The 18,990-nt window shown below is 43.3% G+C and overlaps 1 protein-coding gene across 1 annotated transcript in view; it reads right to left on the minus strand.

Annotated features, from left to right (window-relative positions):
* Herc2 (HECT and RLD domain containing E3 ubiquitin protein ligase 2) overlaps positions 1-18,990 on the minus strand; it is a 154,660-nt gene that overhangs the window by 38,669 nt on the left and 97,001 nt on the right. Inside the window, exons 56-66 of the mRNA XM_075952430.1 lie at positions 17,136-17,311; positions 15,345-15,456; positions 12,353-12,434; positions 12,112-12,255; positions 10,712-10,802; positions 10,268-10,445; positions 10,003-10,084; positions 9,744-9,915; positions 9,028-9,172; positions 5,579-5,804; positions 1,302-1,473 (exon numbers count right to left, since the gene is read on the minus strand). Coding sequence (XP_075808545.1) covers positions 1,302-1,473; positions 5,579-5,804; positions 9,028-9,172; positions 9,744-9,915; positions 10,003-10,084; positions 10,268-10,445; positions 10,712-10,802; positions 12,112-12,255; positions 12,353-12,434; positions 15,345-15,456; positions 17,136-17,311 — 1,580 coding nt within the window. The remainder of the gene's footprint in view (positions 1-1,301; positions 1,474-5,578; positions 5,805-9,027; positions 9,173-9,743; positions 9,916-10,002; positions 10,085-10,267; positions 10,446-10,711; positions 10,803-12,111; positions 12,256-12,352; positions 12,435-15,344; positions 15,457-17,135; positions 17,312-18,990) is intronic.

Here is an 18,990-nt window from a genome sequence, read left to right on the forward strand (position 1 = left end):
ACATGTATATGAGGAAGTTCTTATAACATTAATATAATGCATTTTTCAGAATGTAACCTCATTGTTATATTAAACAACACATGGCTGTATTTTAGCAGACACAAGTAACAACAAGGGATGCCCAACCTGTGGGTCATGATCCCTTTTGGGGTCTGAACAATCCTTTCACAAGGATTACATATCAGATATCCTCCATCTCTGTTGTTTATGTTATAATTCATAACAGCAGAAAAATTACAGTTATGAAGTAGCAAGGAAATAATTTTCTGGTTGGGGTCACCACAAAATGAGGAACTTTATCAAAGGGTCGCTGCATTAGGAAGCTGAGAACCACTGGTAAAACCAGAGCAGAGTAAGCCTCTAGCTCAGTCTAGGAAAACCTGCTGAGCTGCTGTTAAAGCTTAGGAATAGATGGTTGATGTTATGAAAACCTGATACAGTAAGAGCAGATTAACTGTCCCCTGATAACTGCTTTGGGCTTTGCTCCTAGGTCTGTAAGCACGACTCTCAGACCCCAGCCAGGACACATACCCTGTGGTCGAGCACTGCTGGGAGCTGGTGGAACAGGGTCTAGGGGAGTCCTGGGGTCAGGAGAGCATGTCACTGAGGGGACTGGAACATGGCTTCCTTCTTTCTTAACTTTTGACCATGAGGTGGGCAGGTTTTGCTCTGCCTCTGGCTCCCACTATGACATACTTACCAGGGGCCCAAACCTGGGGCTAGCCACTATGGACCAAATAAAATCTCCCTCTTTCTAAGCTGAGCATCTCTGGTGTTTTCTTAAATGCTGGGAAGCTGACTGCAACAGGCTCTAACAAGAGCAGCAAAGGAGTATGTTAAGACAGTGAGAACCACCTTATCACATGGATGAAAAGAGCAATTTTTTTTTTTTTTGAGACAGGGTTTCTCTGTAGCCCTAGAAATCACTCTGTAGACCAGGCTGGCCTCCCAAATGCTGAGATTAAAGGCGTATACCACACCGCCCAGCAAGAATAATCCTTTTAAACAAGACCTTAAATTAGCATCAATTCATTCTTCCTCTTACCTACTACTGATTATCAACAAAAATGAAAACATCTTAAGCCTGATGTTCTGATTCAGGTTTCAATAATCAGCTGGGTTTTGTCTGTAAGGCACCAAGAACCCATCAATCATCAGCATGGATGTGTGACTCGTAACTGTACAACTAGTAGCGCTGACGACTATTAACACAACATTTTCATAAACATCTGCTCAATTGCAATACTACAAACTATAAAGTTCACAGCGAGGCAGGACTTACAAACCACCACACAGCCTACCTGGCATACATAATCTGCAGTGCGGTAAGAATGTGTGATAAGGCCTGCTGCTTGGCCAGGTTTCCTTCCAGAGACAGGAGGATCTTGGCAAGAGAAGGGCGATTGGGCTTACAGTTATTCGCACCATTTATCTTATTGCTGGCAGAAGAAGAATCAGCATCTGAAGGCACACCTAAAAAGGGGAAACAAAAACCAAAGCTGTTTTTAAGATCACAGATTGCTCGTTCTCTATGTGGTTTGACCACCTAGGCTATCTTGAAAACAAACCACAGCCCACATTTTGCTTTTCATGCAGCAGCACCTGCAGACATCAGCCAGACTGGCAGACCCTATGATTCACAATCCTCCTTCCTAGGCAATCAAAGTCTCAGCATGGATAGGGAGGGGCAACCATTACCAAATGATGGCTGCTGGAAAAGAAGTCAGTTTTCTTCAGAGAAGATTGCCCTGAGAGGGGACCCACGCTCCACAGACCAAGCACATACAGGCAACACTAAATTGACTCAGTAAGTATTGGGGGGGGGGGTGAGTGATGAGGGGACAGAAGAGAAACTGGAGGGGACAGAATGGGGTCCTGGATTTAATCTAAACATTATAGACAAGCATGAATTTTTTTTATTTTGTTTGTTTGTTTGTTTGTATGTTTTTAGACAGGGTCTCAGCATGTAGCTCTGGCTGTCCTAAAACTCACTACACAAAGTTCACATTAAGGCAGGATTTACAAACCAACACACAAGAAGCTGACCTCTAACTCACAGAGATTTGCCTGCCTCTCCCTCTCGAGTGCTCTGTAATAAAACACTACAACGAAAAACAAGTTGGGGAGGAAAGGGCTCATTTTGCTTACACTTCCACATCACAGACCATCGCTGAAGAAAGTCAGGGTAGGAATTCAAGGCAGGAAGGAGAAAGCAGGAACTGATGCAGAGCCCATGATGGACCACTGCTCGATGGCTTGTTCTTCATGGCTTTTTCAGACTCTTTCTTATACACTCTAGGACCACCTGCCCAGGGCTAACGCCACCCACAGTGAGCTGCACCCTCTTACGTCAATCATTAATCAAGGGAATATTCTACACTCTTGTCTACATGTGATCTGAAGGATGTAATTTTCTCAAGAGTCCTCTTCACAAATAACACTACCTTGTGTCAAACTGATAAAACTGACCAACACAGCCATAAAATGCTGTGTTTTACTATAGTACATAAAAGCTGTAGTAAAAGTTCCTGAAAATTTCTTATGAAAGAGAATGAAAAGAACTATTCTTGTAAAATAATGTAACTACATTATACCCAGAACACTTGTACACACATACCCAAGGTAAAATGCACTGGTGTATGGTACGTAGCCAAAAATTATAGGGCAGGCAGAATGCAATATAACACAATACATAAATCACAAGAAGAAGTATAAATCAGCCAATGAAATCAACTGGAAGTTGACAGAGATATTATAACTAGTAAAGAAAACACTTATCTAGTCCAAAAAGCAGGCAAAAACATGACAATATGAGAACAGCCAGCATCTGGGGAAGGAAACCTCCAGGTAAGGCAGTGACGAGAAACTATCTGTATGACTAGGTCAAGGAGAAGTTAGGACAGGAACAGAGAGGGAGCGAGGGAGGGAGAAGGAGAGAGAACATGGCCAAGCTTTGGAAAGTCACAAAGGCAGTATGACAGGACACCAAAAGTGCAGAAAAAACAACAGGTGATGCCAAAGGAAGCAGACAAGGCCAAAGACTCCAGCCACAGAGCTCCTGGCCGAGGGGGAGGTAAGCCAAGCAGCCCTGGACATAGTGAGCTGACATCCTGATCAGAGGACAGGCCCACGCCCACATAAGAACTGGACAGATTCTTCTGGCAGGCGTCAGCAGTGGACAGGAATCCCATGTTGTCACTCCATATAACTTGGGAGTTTGTTAGCTAGGTGCCATTTTGAGAGGAAATCTTCTGCTTAACACAGAACTACTCTGGGAGTCTGAAAACAGAGAAGACCTAGTTAGGAAGCCCGACATTCCACAGTCCCGGGATGAGAGACGGCCCTCTCAGGATGAGAAGCATTAAATATGCATTTTGTGCAGCAGACGGGGCACTGCAGGAAGCCATGTTCTCTTTCATGTGGACCTTAGCCTTCAATCTGTAGATAAATGTGTTTAAGTTTGAGTACCCACAGAAGAAAGGAATGTCCAAAGGGGCGATGTGGAGGGCAGATGTCAAGGGAAGGACAGAATGTAGGTGGTAAGAAGGGTGAACAAGCAGGGTTAAATGTGACGGGGTAGGGTAGAGGTAGAAACACAGGCAGAGCTAAGTAGCACTAGAGATCTTTGACAAACTCACAAGGAAACCTACTCTGTAGCAGCTTCCTAAAATACAGACATATACGTAAACATCTATGAAAGGGATTTAAGTGGAGTTGCCTTGAACTGGGAGATAATGCTTTTCCCAGACATCATACACTACCAAATATAAGTTCCAGTGTCAAATACAAGTTACCTCTTTTTGAGTTACTGAGACAATTGTTTGCTTTCTTTTTCTGAGTGTTTTTAGAAACTGAACGCTCAGTAGCAGGCTGCTCAATAAGAAGACTCCCCAGGGCTGGGGAGATGGCTCAGCAGGTGAAGACACTTGCTGCCAAGCCTGACGTTCCCACAAGTTGGCCTCTGCCCTCCACAGGTTTAAAAACAACAGTCAACAAAAGGAAGAGAAAGAACTGAAGTGGGGAGAGGCTACCGGCTCTCAAAATTCACTCTCATGGCTTCCCTCCTCCAGGAAGGCTGTGGCTCCTCATGACCTCCCTTAACAGTGCAACCCACTGGGGAAAAGTACTCAAATGCCGTGCCTGTGAGGGACACTTCCCAATCAAGCCACCACAGTAAGTAAGCACACCCAAAGGTATTTAACGTGAGTCAGCCCACAGTAAGAGGCCATCACACGCCCATCACAAGGGCAAAACCAGAGCTCAGGGAACACTGGGAAATAAAGACGGCAATGTCAGAGACCAGGGCATGTGCTACACGATATTATCAGCATGAATCTAAAGTATGGTCACCTACGCAGCACCAACATGACAACACCACCAGCTGGCACCCCAACGTGAATGGGAGAAATCTCACAAGGCCACACAGATCAATGAAGTAAGCTATCAACTAATGGCTGCTAGGCAAGGCGGGAGCAAAATATGATTCAGTCTTCTCCAGGGACCAGTACCTGATAGGTTATCCAATCTCAAGTGGTCAGCCCTAAGCACATGTAAATAGGAGTAACACTAAATGGATGCAGTAGGGTGTGTGTGTGTGTGTGTGTGTGTGTGTGTGTGTGTGTGTGTGTGTGTGTGTAATAACAACTAAAGAAGGAGGAGTCATAAGTGGAGTGAGGGTGGGGACAGTTGAAGAGGGGGAGTGAAGTGATGTAAACACAGTAGCCATGTAAATAAGTTAATAAACAGTCCTTTGGGGACAGGACATGACAGTGCTCTCATGAGCTTAGTAGCTGTGTGTGGCTGCCTGCAGAAGACCTGTCCAGGATCAATACTGGGTCAATATTCTGCCATGGAGTGGAAAAGGGTTCAAGAGCCCCCGTTCCTAAGGGAGGATCTATCGACAACTGGAGAAGGAGTCAATGTTCCTCTTATAGCCCCACACCCAGAAGTTACGTATACATGGCACACACTGGAGTCCGTGGATTATTAAACTTTTAAAAAAGAAGGTAAGAATGGGAGGAGACAGGGAAAGGGCAAATCTGGGAGGAGTTAAGGGGACGAACTGAGGGTGAAGATGAACAGAGAACACACAGTAGGAAATGAGGATAGGGGAAAATCGGATTATTCATCTATTGCTAACAAGAATACAAAAGAGTCCAGTTATTATAAAAACAATCTGACAGTTTCTCATGGCATGCGCTTGGAAAGACATTCTTGGGCATTATACTGAAGAATCAAAACTTGCTTCCGCTCACCAAAAAAAAAAAAAAAAAACCCACCTTGATATGATAAAAAAATTAATTTGTAACAACCAAAAATCACAAAGAACTTAAATGTCCTTCAATGACTGAATAAAGCACGAAGCAGTATTCAGGAACAAAAAGGCGTCCACTCTTGACACAAACAGCCATCTAAGTAGACAAAGCAACACACAGAAAGAACATCTGCACAAGTAAGACCGGACATTAGTTGCACATTCAAGAGATGCAAGGGTCAGCCTGCAGGCCAGCAGAGCACAGCCTTTGTCAGCAGGACCACACGCACCTAGGCGGCCATGCAGTCTACAGGAGGACGTTACCTAAGTAGGAAGCACCCAGCGGGTCTCTTGCCGTCTGGAAGAGGACAGGTTCATGGACAGAGGGTGTGGCTACGTCCACTGTCGTCCATGCTACACTATGTGAGGACCCACAAGCCACTCGAGTGATCTTCTGGCCCTCCAGGCCCTGCACCAGGGTGGGCTTTCTGTTAACTGTGGTCGTGCCATTGCCCTGTTGGCCATGGTCATTGTCCCCCCAAGCATACACCTGTTAAAGGGGAAAAAAATTACATTTTTCAACTTTACATTATTTCTAAAAACACTTGAAAATGCACAAAACATGTCATGGTCCTTGAAAGAAAAATACCATGCTCATTTTTCTTTTCTTTTCTTTTCTTTTTTTTTTTTTTTTTTTTGGTTTTTCGAGACAGGGTTTCTCTGTAGCTTGGTGCCCGTCCCGGAACTAGCTCTTGTAGACCAGGCTGGTCTCGAACTCACAGAGATCCGCCTGCCTCTGCCTCCCGAGTGCTGGGATTAAAGGCGTGCGCCACCACCGCCCGGCTCGTGCTCATTTTTCAAATAATTTGGTGTTAGGTTTTACAGTTATAAAGCATAATTCACTTCAAACTAAACAATGTTAATTTTGTTTTCATAAACCAAATTTAAAATATGGCTCCATGAGCTAGTCATGGCATACTCTTCTTAAAACAACAAAATCAGTAATATCTACCAAATCCTATACTTCCAAAGTAAAGTAGATATAGCCTCTATCATATAAGTACAGTCTCTATTATGTAGGTGTAGCCTCTATCATGTAAGTACAGTCTCTATTATGTAGGTGTAGCCTCTATAAGTACAGTCTCTATTATGTAGGTGTAGCCTCTATCATATAAGTACAGTCTCTATTATGTAGGTGTAGCCTCTATCATATAAGTACAGTCTCTATTATGTAGGTGTAGCCTCTATCATGTAAGTACAGTCTCTATTATGTAGGTGTAGCCTCTATAAGTACAGTCTCTATTATGTAGGTGTAGCCTCTATCATGTAAGTACAGTCTCTATTATGTAGGTGTAGCCTCTATCATGTAAGTACAGTCTCTATTATGTAGGTGTAGCCTCTATCATATAAGTACAGTCTCTATTATGTAGGTGTAGCCTATATCATGTAAATACAGTCTCTATTATGTAGGTATAGCCTCTATCATGTAAGTACAGTCTCTATTATGTAGGTGTAGCCTCTATCATGTAAGTACAGTCTCTATTATGTAGGTGTAGCCTCTATCATATAGGTACAGTCTCTATTATGTAGGTGTAGCCTCTATCATGTAAGTACAGTCTCTATTATGTAGGTGTAGCCTCTATCATGTAAGTACAGTCTCTATTATGTAGGTGTAGCCTATATCGTGTAAATACAGTCTCTATTATGTAGGTATAGCCTCTATCATGTAAGTACAGTCTCTATTATGTAGGTGTAGCCTCTATCATGTAAGTACAGTCTCTATTATGTAGGTGTAGCCTCTATCATATAGGTACAGTCTCTATTATGTAGGTGTAGCCTCTATCATGTAAGTACAGTCTCTATTATGTAGCCTCTATCATATAGGTACAGTCTCTCTTATGTAAGTATAGCTTCTGTCAAGCATCAGGTTTTTCCCCCCTAAAGAAAAAGCTGCTAATAGCTTAGGGGTGGGAGTATTTTCAATAATTTTTATATTCTAGCATGGACTTCAAAATGTAAAGGATGGTTTGCCAAGACCCCCCCCCCCCAAACCTGTGCTGACAGTTAAGCAATACACCAGTAAACAAGATGAACTCTGCTCCACCTTAACAGCTCTCCAATATTAAGTTGGTGCAAAACAGATTACAGTTTTGGAGCATGAATTTTAAATTACTTAAATAGGTTCAAAACAAGTATTTATTAATCAGAATGGAAACCATTACAGCCAAAAGACACATTTTTGCCAATGAAAAGTAAGTTTATTTGTTCATGTATTATAAAAATCTAAGCTGCAAGATTCAGCAGGTTCTTAGAAAGCATTAGCTGCACCCTGGTTGTTGTAGGTTTTTCTGCACCTGTTGGTTGTAGTGTTTTCCCTGCAAGACGTCTGAAGCTGTGGCAGGCGGGCAGTGAGAGGTCTGGTGGATGAGGCAAAAGATCACAGCCCAGCTAGTTAAACCTTTGAATCACTGGCTGAACAGACAATTCATCCTACTGGTTTGCTGAACATACTTCTCAGGTGCAATGGTTTGGGCAAGATTCAGTAAGCAATAATGGATCACACTCGCAACACACCAACAACTACCATGGTCTTTCTCTGTTTTGTTTTATGTTTGTTTTGTTTAGGAAAGTACTCTGGAGTTTCTTCTCTAACTACCAAGCAAGTCACTGATGGCTGTCCTACACAATCCACCTTTTATCGCACATCACAATCTAATCAAGAAATAATTCCATTACTCATAGATGAAGATGACAGAATAAAACAATAGTTCTTTCTTTCTGTGCAGCTCACGAAGCACCCACTTCTGGGAAGTTCTTCACTTTCCAGTTTGCTCCAAATACTGAACGACTGTTGAACGTCCAAGCTGAGTTAGCTGGCAACACCCGTGAAGCTCTATGATCAGCCTCCACAATGTGGTTCCTGTCAACTCCTGAGGCTCAACCACACTGTGCTTCCCCTATTGAGGCTCTCGTCTCGTTTGTCAAACATCTGGAGCCACCACTGCATTGTCTATCTGTTAATAGTTCCTGGGCCAGACACAATGCTGGTTTTGTGAACTGCCACCATTGCTTTGAGTCACTCTGAACACGAGTAAGAAAATCACTAATAACTTGGTTTTGTCTAGTATCATTTCAATAGTATAAAATAAATGACAAGTGTAAGTCATCATATATCTATACACACACACACACACATATATATATATGTATAGGTGTATGGAGAGAGAGAGAGGTAAAATGATGTATGATAGGGATCGTTGAGATGGCTTAGCATTAAGTCCTTGTGGACAAGTCTCTGACACTCACATGGTGAGAGAACAACTCTAGAAAGTTGTCCTCTGACTTATACATGTGTGCACATAGACAGACAGACATAAACACCCACAGATAAAATAGTTGTAAAAAAAAAAGTAAGAATCATGTATAATAAACATAATAAACTTATTTAGGAATATATTTCAGTATCAAATGGCAAATTTCAACACAAAAACCGTGATTACTTTCGCACTAACCTAATATTAAACTCACCCAAGCATTTCAGGAGCAAAGGGATATTTGTTATTTTTATTTTCTTGGCGTGGCATGCTGAAAATGTGACCCAGGCTGGCCCACAAGAACTCACTACGTAACCTAGGCTGGCCTGCAACTAGCTTTTCTACGGCCCCAGACTTCCGAAGGCTGGGTTTCAGCAAGCACTCCAGTCTGGACAAGACAAGCTCTACAACCAGCCGAGCACTCCTAGAGGGCCCTTACCACAGGCCACTGAGCCTCACCTGTCCCGAGTCTGTGACCGCCAGGCAGTGCAGGGCTCCGACCGCCACATGCACGATCTTCTTCCCTCTGAGTCCCTCCACCACTTGTGGCTTCCGCACATGCACATCCGAGCCGTGGCCCAGTCTAAAGTAGTCCCCTTTCCCCCTGGGGACAAAGCAGCAGTTCCGGGATCACTACATGGTTACAGCCTGGCAATGCTACAGGAAAACTTTCCCGACCACACACCCTCCACAGTGGAGTGATAACATCACACAGAATATATACCACAGTCCAAATTAGCGCAGACTACTTGGCGGGGAAGACCTCTCGTGGTGTCATGTGTCACATAAGAACTCAGTTACACTGCCAACCCCCGTCCCAAGGGCTATCTGGGATGTCTTTTCAAGTTGCTAACTGCCTGACATGACATAAGGAAGTTAGAAGTCTGCTTCGTTGTCCTTACTTCATGTAGCTTCCAGTACAATGTAACTCACATTTTTTTTAAAGCTATATAAACCTCACACAAACTGGGTGAAACTGTCTATAGATTTCTTTACAAAATGAACTGTAAGATCTTTCTTTTTCATAATTTTATCAGTAATCTCAATTCAACATAGATTTTTTTTTTTCACAAAAAGATGCCAAATGAGTAAGAAAGTAACAGTTTTACAAGCAGCCGAGGCTGGGCACAGGGCAACGCCAGGGCTCTCCAAACAGTCTGAGGAAGCTTACATACCACGTCCACACCACTCCTGACTTGGTGAGTGCCAAGGAAAACTGAGCTCCGCACTCAATCTGGCACACGCCTTGGCCGTTTAGTCTCTCGATGTTCTGGGGGATGTTACAGCCTTCACTTCCCCCTCGGCCCAACTTTCCAAAATCACCATCACCCCAGGAAAACACCAAACCTAGGTTTAAAAAGCAAACACCTCAGGTAAATTCTTAGCATTTACATCCCTACCCAGAGGACACTCAGCATCACAACCAGCTCCTACCTTCATCAGTGAGAGCCAGTGTCTGTGCATCTCGGCTTCCACAGGCAACCTGGATTACTCTGTGACCAAGAAGGACTTTCACCTACTCGATTACAAACGTAAAAACAGAATGAAGCACGGGAACAGGGAAAGCAATGGGAATTTTTCCACAGACTGAAAGTCAGCATATTGTTCGTGTCTTTAAAAACCCAGACTTGAGGCTTATCTTCACTTGAAAAAACCAAGTGAAAAAGCTTTTATAAGCAATGAAAATGTGCATAATCACCATTTTGGGCTTCAGCTGTGTGGTATTATCACCGTGTCCCAAGCGGCCATACTCGCCCAGGCCCCAGGTGTACAGCTCCCCGCTGGACGTCAGGGCTGCGCTGTGAGAACTGCCGCAGGCTATGTCCCTGATGCGCTTGGTTTTCAGGGCCTCGATCAGCCTTGGCTTGTCACAGTTCCTAGGGCAAGAGTAAAGTACACTCCTTACCAAGCTTCTTTTCAGAGACAGCCCATCTTTGATCAACAAAAAATATACCTTATCCTAACTGTCAAACCTTAAAAAGAGTGGATCAAACTACAGTGTATCCATCCACGTTTTTTAATATTAATATTTATGTCAATAAATAACTTCTATCAATAATTTTCTGTAAACAACTGTGAAAATACCCTATTATTACTAGCTAACAGTTTCTTAGGAATGAGCAAGATTGAGGAAGAGTCTTACATTCTGCTGAAGTGTCCAAGTTTCCCATCATCACCTTCACCCCATGAGAACACTTTCCCATCCACTGTTAAGGCTGTAGCGTGCCGGCCACCTGCAACATTCACACAGAGGAAGGTTGTCAACACGTAATGTATAAAGAGTTCACCGTGTGGTATCTACTCTGCCTGGCATACAGTGGCATGTGCTTGATGTCTATGTGTTAGCTAAATGAATAACAGAACCATCACCACAGTTATCATGGAAAGCTTTCTGGGTGACATATATGTAAAATAAATGAACTTTTAGTAAACTAAAAATTGTTAAAAATATTTAACCTGAAAAGAAGCAAAATAATAACGACTGTTCATGTAAAGTCTATTACTTTAAATATATAAAAAGTCCAAACTAAGATAAGGAGTGAAGACAGGACAACATCATCAAGCAGAATGTCAAACACCTTGACAAGAGCTCCACCACGCGTCCCAGCAGCGGACTATCTGAACAAGCCCCATGCGGCAGCTAAGACACTGTACCCGCTCTTCTGAAAGCACATCAGCTGTGCTGTTCCCTGACACTCTCCCTGCCCAGCGCTCTGCCTCACGTTACAGGCGTGAGCTCTGGCTGTATAGTCAGGGACGGATCTACAAACCACTGAGCTCCAAGGCAGAGCAGACGGGGCTCCCGGCAGCAGGGACTCAGCAACAGACAACTCCATATACTATCAGGGGCAACAAGTCCAGCTCTAGAGAAGGGCTGCACGGGCTAGAGTACCACAGCCACCTTACCGCAGCAACAGGCCAGAAGGGCCAGTGCTTCTCACAGGCAGACGGGCTCAGACCCTACCAGGAGCTTAACAGGGGAGAAGAGTAAGTTCTTGTTTTGCACATAGGTCCTCTGGAATCCTAACAAGTGAAGTGAGCTTAGTATCCAGAGGCTCCATCTCTTGGGACCTGGCACTGTGTTCAGAACATTTCAGTAATGCCAAAGCGGAAGCTAAGGGACAGCAGTGAACTTGCTTGAAAACCACTTTTCTCACACTGAGAATTCATTGGTGCTCTGGGGCATCCCATGGGAGCCACTGAGTTTTCACAGTAAGATACCCTATTTAAGCGACAGAACTTTACAGTTTCATAGCTAAAAAGTGCAGGGCCTGACAGACACAAGCGCTCCAGGATTGAGCACAAATCCTCCGAGAGGTACAACACACACCTGAAATGCCAACAATGATGGCTTCCAAAAAGCTTTATTAAGTACTAATAACTAATCTTAGACTGAGTCACATCATCCACCTCTTTCTTCAGACTAGTTAACTAAAATTTGCAAAAGAACACAAGGATACTTCAGAGAGTTCCTGAAGGGCTTGAAACACTTGCAAAGCAAGAGGCACATCAGGCCCTTGTGCACTGGTGCCAGGCTCGTACCTGAGTGGACCGCTACCTTCTTGACCACGTAGCTGCTGAGGGCTGTGATCTGCCGAGGAATAGGGACCGTCCCGCTGGACATACCCAGCCCCAGCCGGCCGTTTGTGGCTTCTCCACAGGAGTACACCTTCCCTTCCACAGTCACTGCAAGGAGCAGTCAGAAGTCTCAGCTCTCACAACATAAACGCCACATTGTTTAATGTGTGTTCAATATAATTTACCAATACTGAAATAATCATACCTGCAAACAAACTCTTAGATCCACCAGCCACCTGAACCACATTCAGAGCGGACAGAGTCTCAGAGAATGAAGGAACCTTGATCTGGAAGAGGATTTTTTAAAGCAAAGGAAGAAAAAAAAGAATGTTTATACTTTTTCACTCCTAAGTAATCTTAACAGATGATATACAGAATTGCTGTCAGTCTGTGATTACCTTAACCACAAGAGTCCTTAGCTCTTAGAAGTACAAACTAAAGTGTTTTAGAGATAAAAGAATACAATTAGATTTACTTATAGTGAGTCTGCAGTACAGAAACACAATTAGATCAGGGGCTGGAGAGAAGACTCAGTCAAGGACTCGCCATGCAAGGATGAGGATTTGAGTCCAATTCCAAGTTCAATAAAAGAACCAAGTGTGGTGTGATGCAGAATGCTCTTCTGTATGCTGCGAATATATGTTGCCTTTATTGGTTGATGAATAAAGCTGCTTTGGCTTATGGCAGGGAAGAATACAGATAGACGGGAAAGCCAAACTAAATAGGCGGGAAGGCACAGTCTGGGCAATTCCAGGAGCTGCTGGAGGAGGAAGATGCCAGAGCATTACCAGTAAGCCATGGGGCACGTGGCAATACAGATTAATGGAAATGGGTTGATTTAAATGTAAGAGCTAGCTAGTAAAAGCCTAAGCCATTGGTCGAACTTTTATAATTAATATTAAGCCTCGAACTGGCAGGCAGGAGAGAAACCTCCAGTGGTGGTGCTGTCCCGTGCTTGTACTCTCAGTGCTGGAGAAGAAAGGCAGCTGTCCTGTGCTTGCTCATTGCTGGGAAAGAAAGGTGGCTAGATCCTTTGGAGCTTGCTGGTCAGCCAACCCAGCCTAAGCAATGAGTTTGGGACTAATGAAAGCATATGGTGCCTAAGGAACTGCCACATGCATGAAAACATACAAAGAGCAGCCAGTTGTGGACAACACTTGGGGTCTGAAATGAGGACATGAGAAGTCACAACTCTGAACCTGTCCACCTTGGTACCTGTGAACATTTCTGTACTGAAAAGTCTAAGAAGAAATAAGCATGCCATGACCTGAGGACAACATGCCCCACCAGTTCATGTGTTTGAACATTTACTCTCCAGTTCGGTACTATTCTGGAGAACTGGAGACTCTGCAGCAAGGAGGAGTTAGGTGGAAGAAATGAGATACTTGGGGGTTGGCCTGGAGGGTTACAGCACCACAGACTGCTTGTAGTCTTCTCTCTGCTTCCTGGTCTGCTCAGATGCAATAAGTAAGCTGCTGACAGATTGTGTTCCTCTCGAAATGTGGACCGAAGCACGCCTGTCCTCACGGGAGTGCTTCTTTGAGGTATTCTGTCACAGCCTTGCTCACTCTGACTGTGACTCATATACATAAGAAACTGTGCTAACTGGGCATGGTGTGGCACATCTTTAATCTCAAAGTCTGGTAAGCAGAGGCAGATGAGAATCTCTGCTGAGTATAGGGCAGCCCAGACTGCAGGCTTAGAACCAGGCAGGCAGGCAGGCAGGCAGGCAGGCAGGCAGGCAGGAAGGAAGGAAGGAAGGAAGGAAAGAAGGAAGGAAAGAAGGAAGGAAATAAATTACATGTTTCTGCTTTTCACTGTGATAGATGTGGTTAAAATTAAAAATCCTGCCTAAGAAACCCTGTATTATTATATGGTGATTTGTTTTGCATTATGAATGGACTATCACCTGGAAGTGTGAGGTAAAAAAGGCTTTGGTCCAGATAAGACCTATTCCTAACCATCAACATACCTATACCTATACCTGACCTATACCTAACCATCAATATACCTATACCTATACCTAACTATCAGTGACCACTGCAAAATGGGGATCTGTGACCTCACGACATAAATGTCATTTAAGGCTGCCTAAATAACAATATAAATTAGTTCAAGTAAGTGAGTTCCAGCAATCTCTGCTTCCCAACAATACCCGTGACAGAGACACATAATTGATGTTGTCACCACAGAGACTAAAAAGAACAGATCTCATCAGGTGAAGTTGTACCCCAATACTAAAAATTAGAGTAAGTTGGGTTTTTTGGACCTCATCAAACAAGATACAATGTACAATTAATTCAATCCTAATTCAAATGCATTATTTGTTATAGTTACTCTATTTTTTTTTATTTGGAAAATGTCACCTTTTTTGTGAGTAAGCACTTCAAAAATTAGCCTTTAACCCAATTATTTGTGAAATCAAGTATAAGCATAGAAGCAAATGTTTGGTTTTTCAAGACACGGAAAACCTTTAAAGCCTGTCCTGGAACTCGCTCTGTAGACCAGGCTGGTCTCGAACTCACAGAGATTCACCTGCCTCCACCTCCTGAGTACTGGGATTAAAGGCGTGCGCCACCACTGCCCAGCAGTCTCAGGATTAATCAACAGTGAAAGGAGGGACTGGGTGGAGAGGAGTGAGGGGAAACCATGATCAGGATGCAAAAATGAATGAATGAATGAATGAATGAATGGGTAAAAGGGGGAGGGAGGGGAAACCATGATCAGGATACAAAAATGAATGAGTGAGGGCCGGAGGGATGGCTCAGTGGTTAAGAGTGCTGCTTGCTCTTCCAAAGGTCCTGAGTTCAATTCCCAGCAACCACATGGTGGCTCACAACCATCTGTAATGAGATCTGGTGCCCTCTTCTGGCCTGCAGGCATACATGCAGAATACTAAGAATACTGTATACATAATAAATAAATAAATCTTTAAAAAAAAAATGAGTGAGTCAATGGATGTGTGTCTCTACCCACACCCACTCCACAATGACAAGCATGCACACTCAGATCTATTGTCCCATGTCTCTGTGCTCACAAAGCATTCTCTCTATACAACTGTATATAAAGGAGAGAAGCTGCTCACAAAGTCTGAACTCAGAACCCACATCTAGAAAGAGGGTTAAAGAGCCTGCCTAGCTGAGCCTCAGGCACAAGCAGCAAGCACTGCCATCAGGCACAGGGAACGGGGTAGGTACCTTAGAGCCTTTGAGCCCACCCAGCTGGTCCTTGTCATTCAGGCCCCACACAAACACTTTGGTTCTTATTGTAGCTGTTGACTCCAACCCGGCAGTCTTCTTTCTAATGAGACTAGACAGGGAACAAAGGTAGAAACAAAGCATTTAAAACATGAAAGAGTTTTAAATAACAAGTAAGGAGTCCATCTCAAAGCTTTGCTTTAGCACATGAAACCACCAGTCTGTATATAACAAGTGCTCCAGAGGACCGGCATTTCCACAGACATGGACGACAGCTGCAGATTATCACTGTATCTTACTTTCAGTACAGTAAACATTTACAGGTTAGTCTGTTTTCTTTCTGTACATTTGCTTGTTTTGGAGATGGGGTCTCACTATGTAGCCCCATCTGGCACGGAACTCACTAGCTGGACTAGGCTGTTCTTTAAACTCAGAGATCTACCCACCTCAGCTTCCTGGGTGCTAGGATTATAGATGTGTACCACCACACCCAGTAACGTGTTATCTTTTAAGAGCAGAATTTATTATTTGAACCTTGTACTTTTGTTGGAGAACATTCTGGTATCAGATAATTCGGTCATTCCTGCACCGTAAGATCCCATGAGGCAAAACATCTATAATCCAGTGCATATCTGCTTTCTTCCTAAACACAAGTTAAACATAACACTGCTTCCTGGCTCAGAACAAGTCCTAGTGCTCAACAGCGTGCCCAGTGAGCACAAATGGACCTGAGAGCCCTTGGGGAAATGACCTAACAGGTTCCACCCAGAAGTGGCCTTGTTGCATTTTGTATTTGGGGAGGGGGATGGGGAGAGGAGGGTCCGTACCTAAACATGTATGTGGTCATTTTATTTCTCAAAGATAGAATTAAACAGATTTAACTATGTAGTACTGGAAGTATTCTAATATACATCAAAGCAATATGCTACTTTCTTCCTTGACATCCTCTGCCTACAACACAAGCTGGAAAGGCCAGGATGGAGGGGTTCTGCCATGACTGCATTCCTGGGTTGCTATATGCCTTGCTGATCCCATCTCCTGACCTGTCCCTGGTGGGAGCCACAGTACTCCAGTTCTCTACCTGATTAATGCTCGCAGTGCACAGGACAAGGTTAAGATGGCCTCGGCTGGTACTTTAATGCCAAGTGCTAAAATCCTGCTTCTTTTACTTGTTTTTGTAATCCATTTTTACAAGGAATGGAAGATTCTGGGTTTTAGAAACTACTCTTTATATAAACAGATCTTTTATATAAAAAAAACCAAATGTTACATAGCAATAAATATTTACTTTAGGGGATCAAAATCCCACGGTATGGAAATAAAAAATGTAGAAAAGCTGACTTATCTGATAAGAGGCAAAGTAGAACAAATTTATATACAAAGCATCAAATTATCATGGAACATAATTTTGGTCAAATATATGGCTGGGAAACAAATACTGACATTCAGAATATTCAATGAGTGGTACAATGTTAAGTACTGAATGGTCAGCTAAACCTGCAATTTGAGTGTTGGTTCTTACCGAAAATCATGATCTAGCACAGAAAACAAAAGGAAGCTACAGGGATTTAAATCAAAACAGGAACAGAACGTTTCAGATTAAAAACAAAAGTAAGCTTTTTTTCCCCAATCTTCTCTCTAATGGTCATTTTTTTGAAATGTGCATTTTTTATGTTTTATTTTCTTGCAAGATAATTATTTTTGACAACTCGACTGAGCATCCTAGTAGGCACGATTCACAATCTGGGGATGGGACAGAAGGCAGCCGGTCCCAGAGGAAGAAGCTCTCACCTCCCAGTGCTGCCTTTGTCGTCCTCCTCCTCCTCGTTATCTGAAGCCAGAAAAGGAACCGCTGCCAAATCCTCCTCCTCAGCCCGGATGCGTCCCAGCAGGATGAGACCGTGAATTTTGCAATCGATCCCTGAGCTCCTGCACTGTTTTATTGCGATCTCAATGTACCTGTGATACTGGATGAGAAAATGACAAGTTACAGACGCCTCAGACTCAGAAGACAGACACTGACATTGACATTCTGGGAAGATTGCAGGTTACAAACTGCATCTGTGATTTCACCAGTCTGGGTAGAAAAAGGAAAGATAAAAGGAGAAATCAAAGAATAAAATGGAGAAATAACATAAAGAACTACATAAAACAGGAAGAAGACAGAGTGGGATTTCATGTCCTGCCCCCAAAGAAGCCAGTTAGTTCATCTGACCACACCAAGGAGCATGGTCAGGGCTGAATCCTGCCAGCAAGTGCCCTGACGGGACTCCTAGCTCCCAGGGAAAGCATGTGAGCTGCCAGGACAGACAAGTGTGAGCTGCTGGAAATTCAAACTGGAGTCAGAACATCAAGCTAACTAGACCTTGGGAAATTACACCCTACAAAAAGGTGGAAGAACCTGAAACTGAATGCTTTCAACACTTAAAATCCTCCTTCCCCACCACTGCCTGGAGGAGTAACAGGCAATCTCACAGCCAGGCAGTGGAGAAGTGGAAAGAATGCCAGAGACTGAGCCAAATCTGTGCCTGACCGGCAAAAGAAGAATAGGGATTGTGGAGTTGAGAAATCACACACAACAAGTGAATCAGACCCAGGGAAGGGACTGTAAAACCCAGAGCATGGTACAGCATCTGGCCAGAACATGGCACAGCATCCGGCCGGAAGCACCAAATGCCAAGCTAGACTGTGTAGAGGGCCAGAAGCACGGGTGCGGGTACAAAGTTAAGATCTGTGACAGCCACAGCCAGGCCACAGCAAGGAGGAGGTACAGGGGCTCCATGGAGTTGGTGGCAGACCCTGATGCACACAACACAGGGACAGGCTCTCCCCTCCCAGGGTCCAGAAGCACTCCTGAGACAACAGTACCTCTTCTCTTTTATCCAGTATGGCTTTTTATCAGTAATCTTTTGATTTTAGCAATCTATTTTATACACATACATCTTTTTTCATTTTAAGAATTTCATTCTTCCATATTCATACTTTTGTACCTTAAGTAGTCGATTAATATGCTGTGGTTTATATCGTTTTGGAAAAGGCTCTTAGATCCATGTCTCATTTCTCTAAATCTAATATACATTGTTTTCTACTGCTTTTTTTAAACCTCTAACCCACATACTTTCCTTCTTACTCTATTTTTCACCACAGTTCCTTCACTGACTACTTAAAATACTGATACTCTTAATCCCTGTGAGTGTGCAACATTTCCCCCAACCAGAAGGCTAGTGTCCCTGTCTCCAAATCTTATAGGGACAAGTAAGGGACACAGAACTCACTCCTGTAGCTAACACTAGTACTACTGTCCAAACATCACAAATGTTACTGCAGCCAGTTTCCCCCTGAATATAAACCCAAGTGAAGACAATCCACATGACTGAATTCATATGAAATAAAAGCGAGAAAACTATCAACCCAAACACACACACACACACACACACGATGGATGGATGGATGGATGGATGGATGGATGGATGGATGGATGATAGATGGATGATAGATGGATAGATAGATAGATAGATAGATAGATAGATAGATAGATAGATAGATAGATATGATAGGATAGATGTGATAAAGCACAGAGGGTTACTATATGCTAATAAAGAGAACAATTCAAGAGGACACAACTATTTAATTTTTTAAGTAAAAA

This window comes from Microtus pennsylvanicus, chromosome 18 (assembly GCF_037038515.1).
Source record: "Microtus pennsylvanicus isolate mMicPen1 chromosome 18, mMicPen1.hap1, whole genome shotgun sequence".
Lineage (NCBI taxonomy): Eukaryota > Metazoa > Chordata > Mammalia > Rodentia > Cricetidae > Microtus > Microtus pennsylvanicus.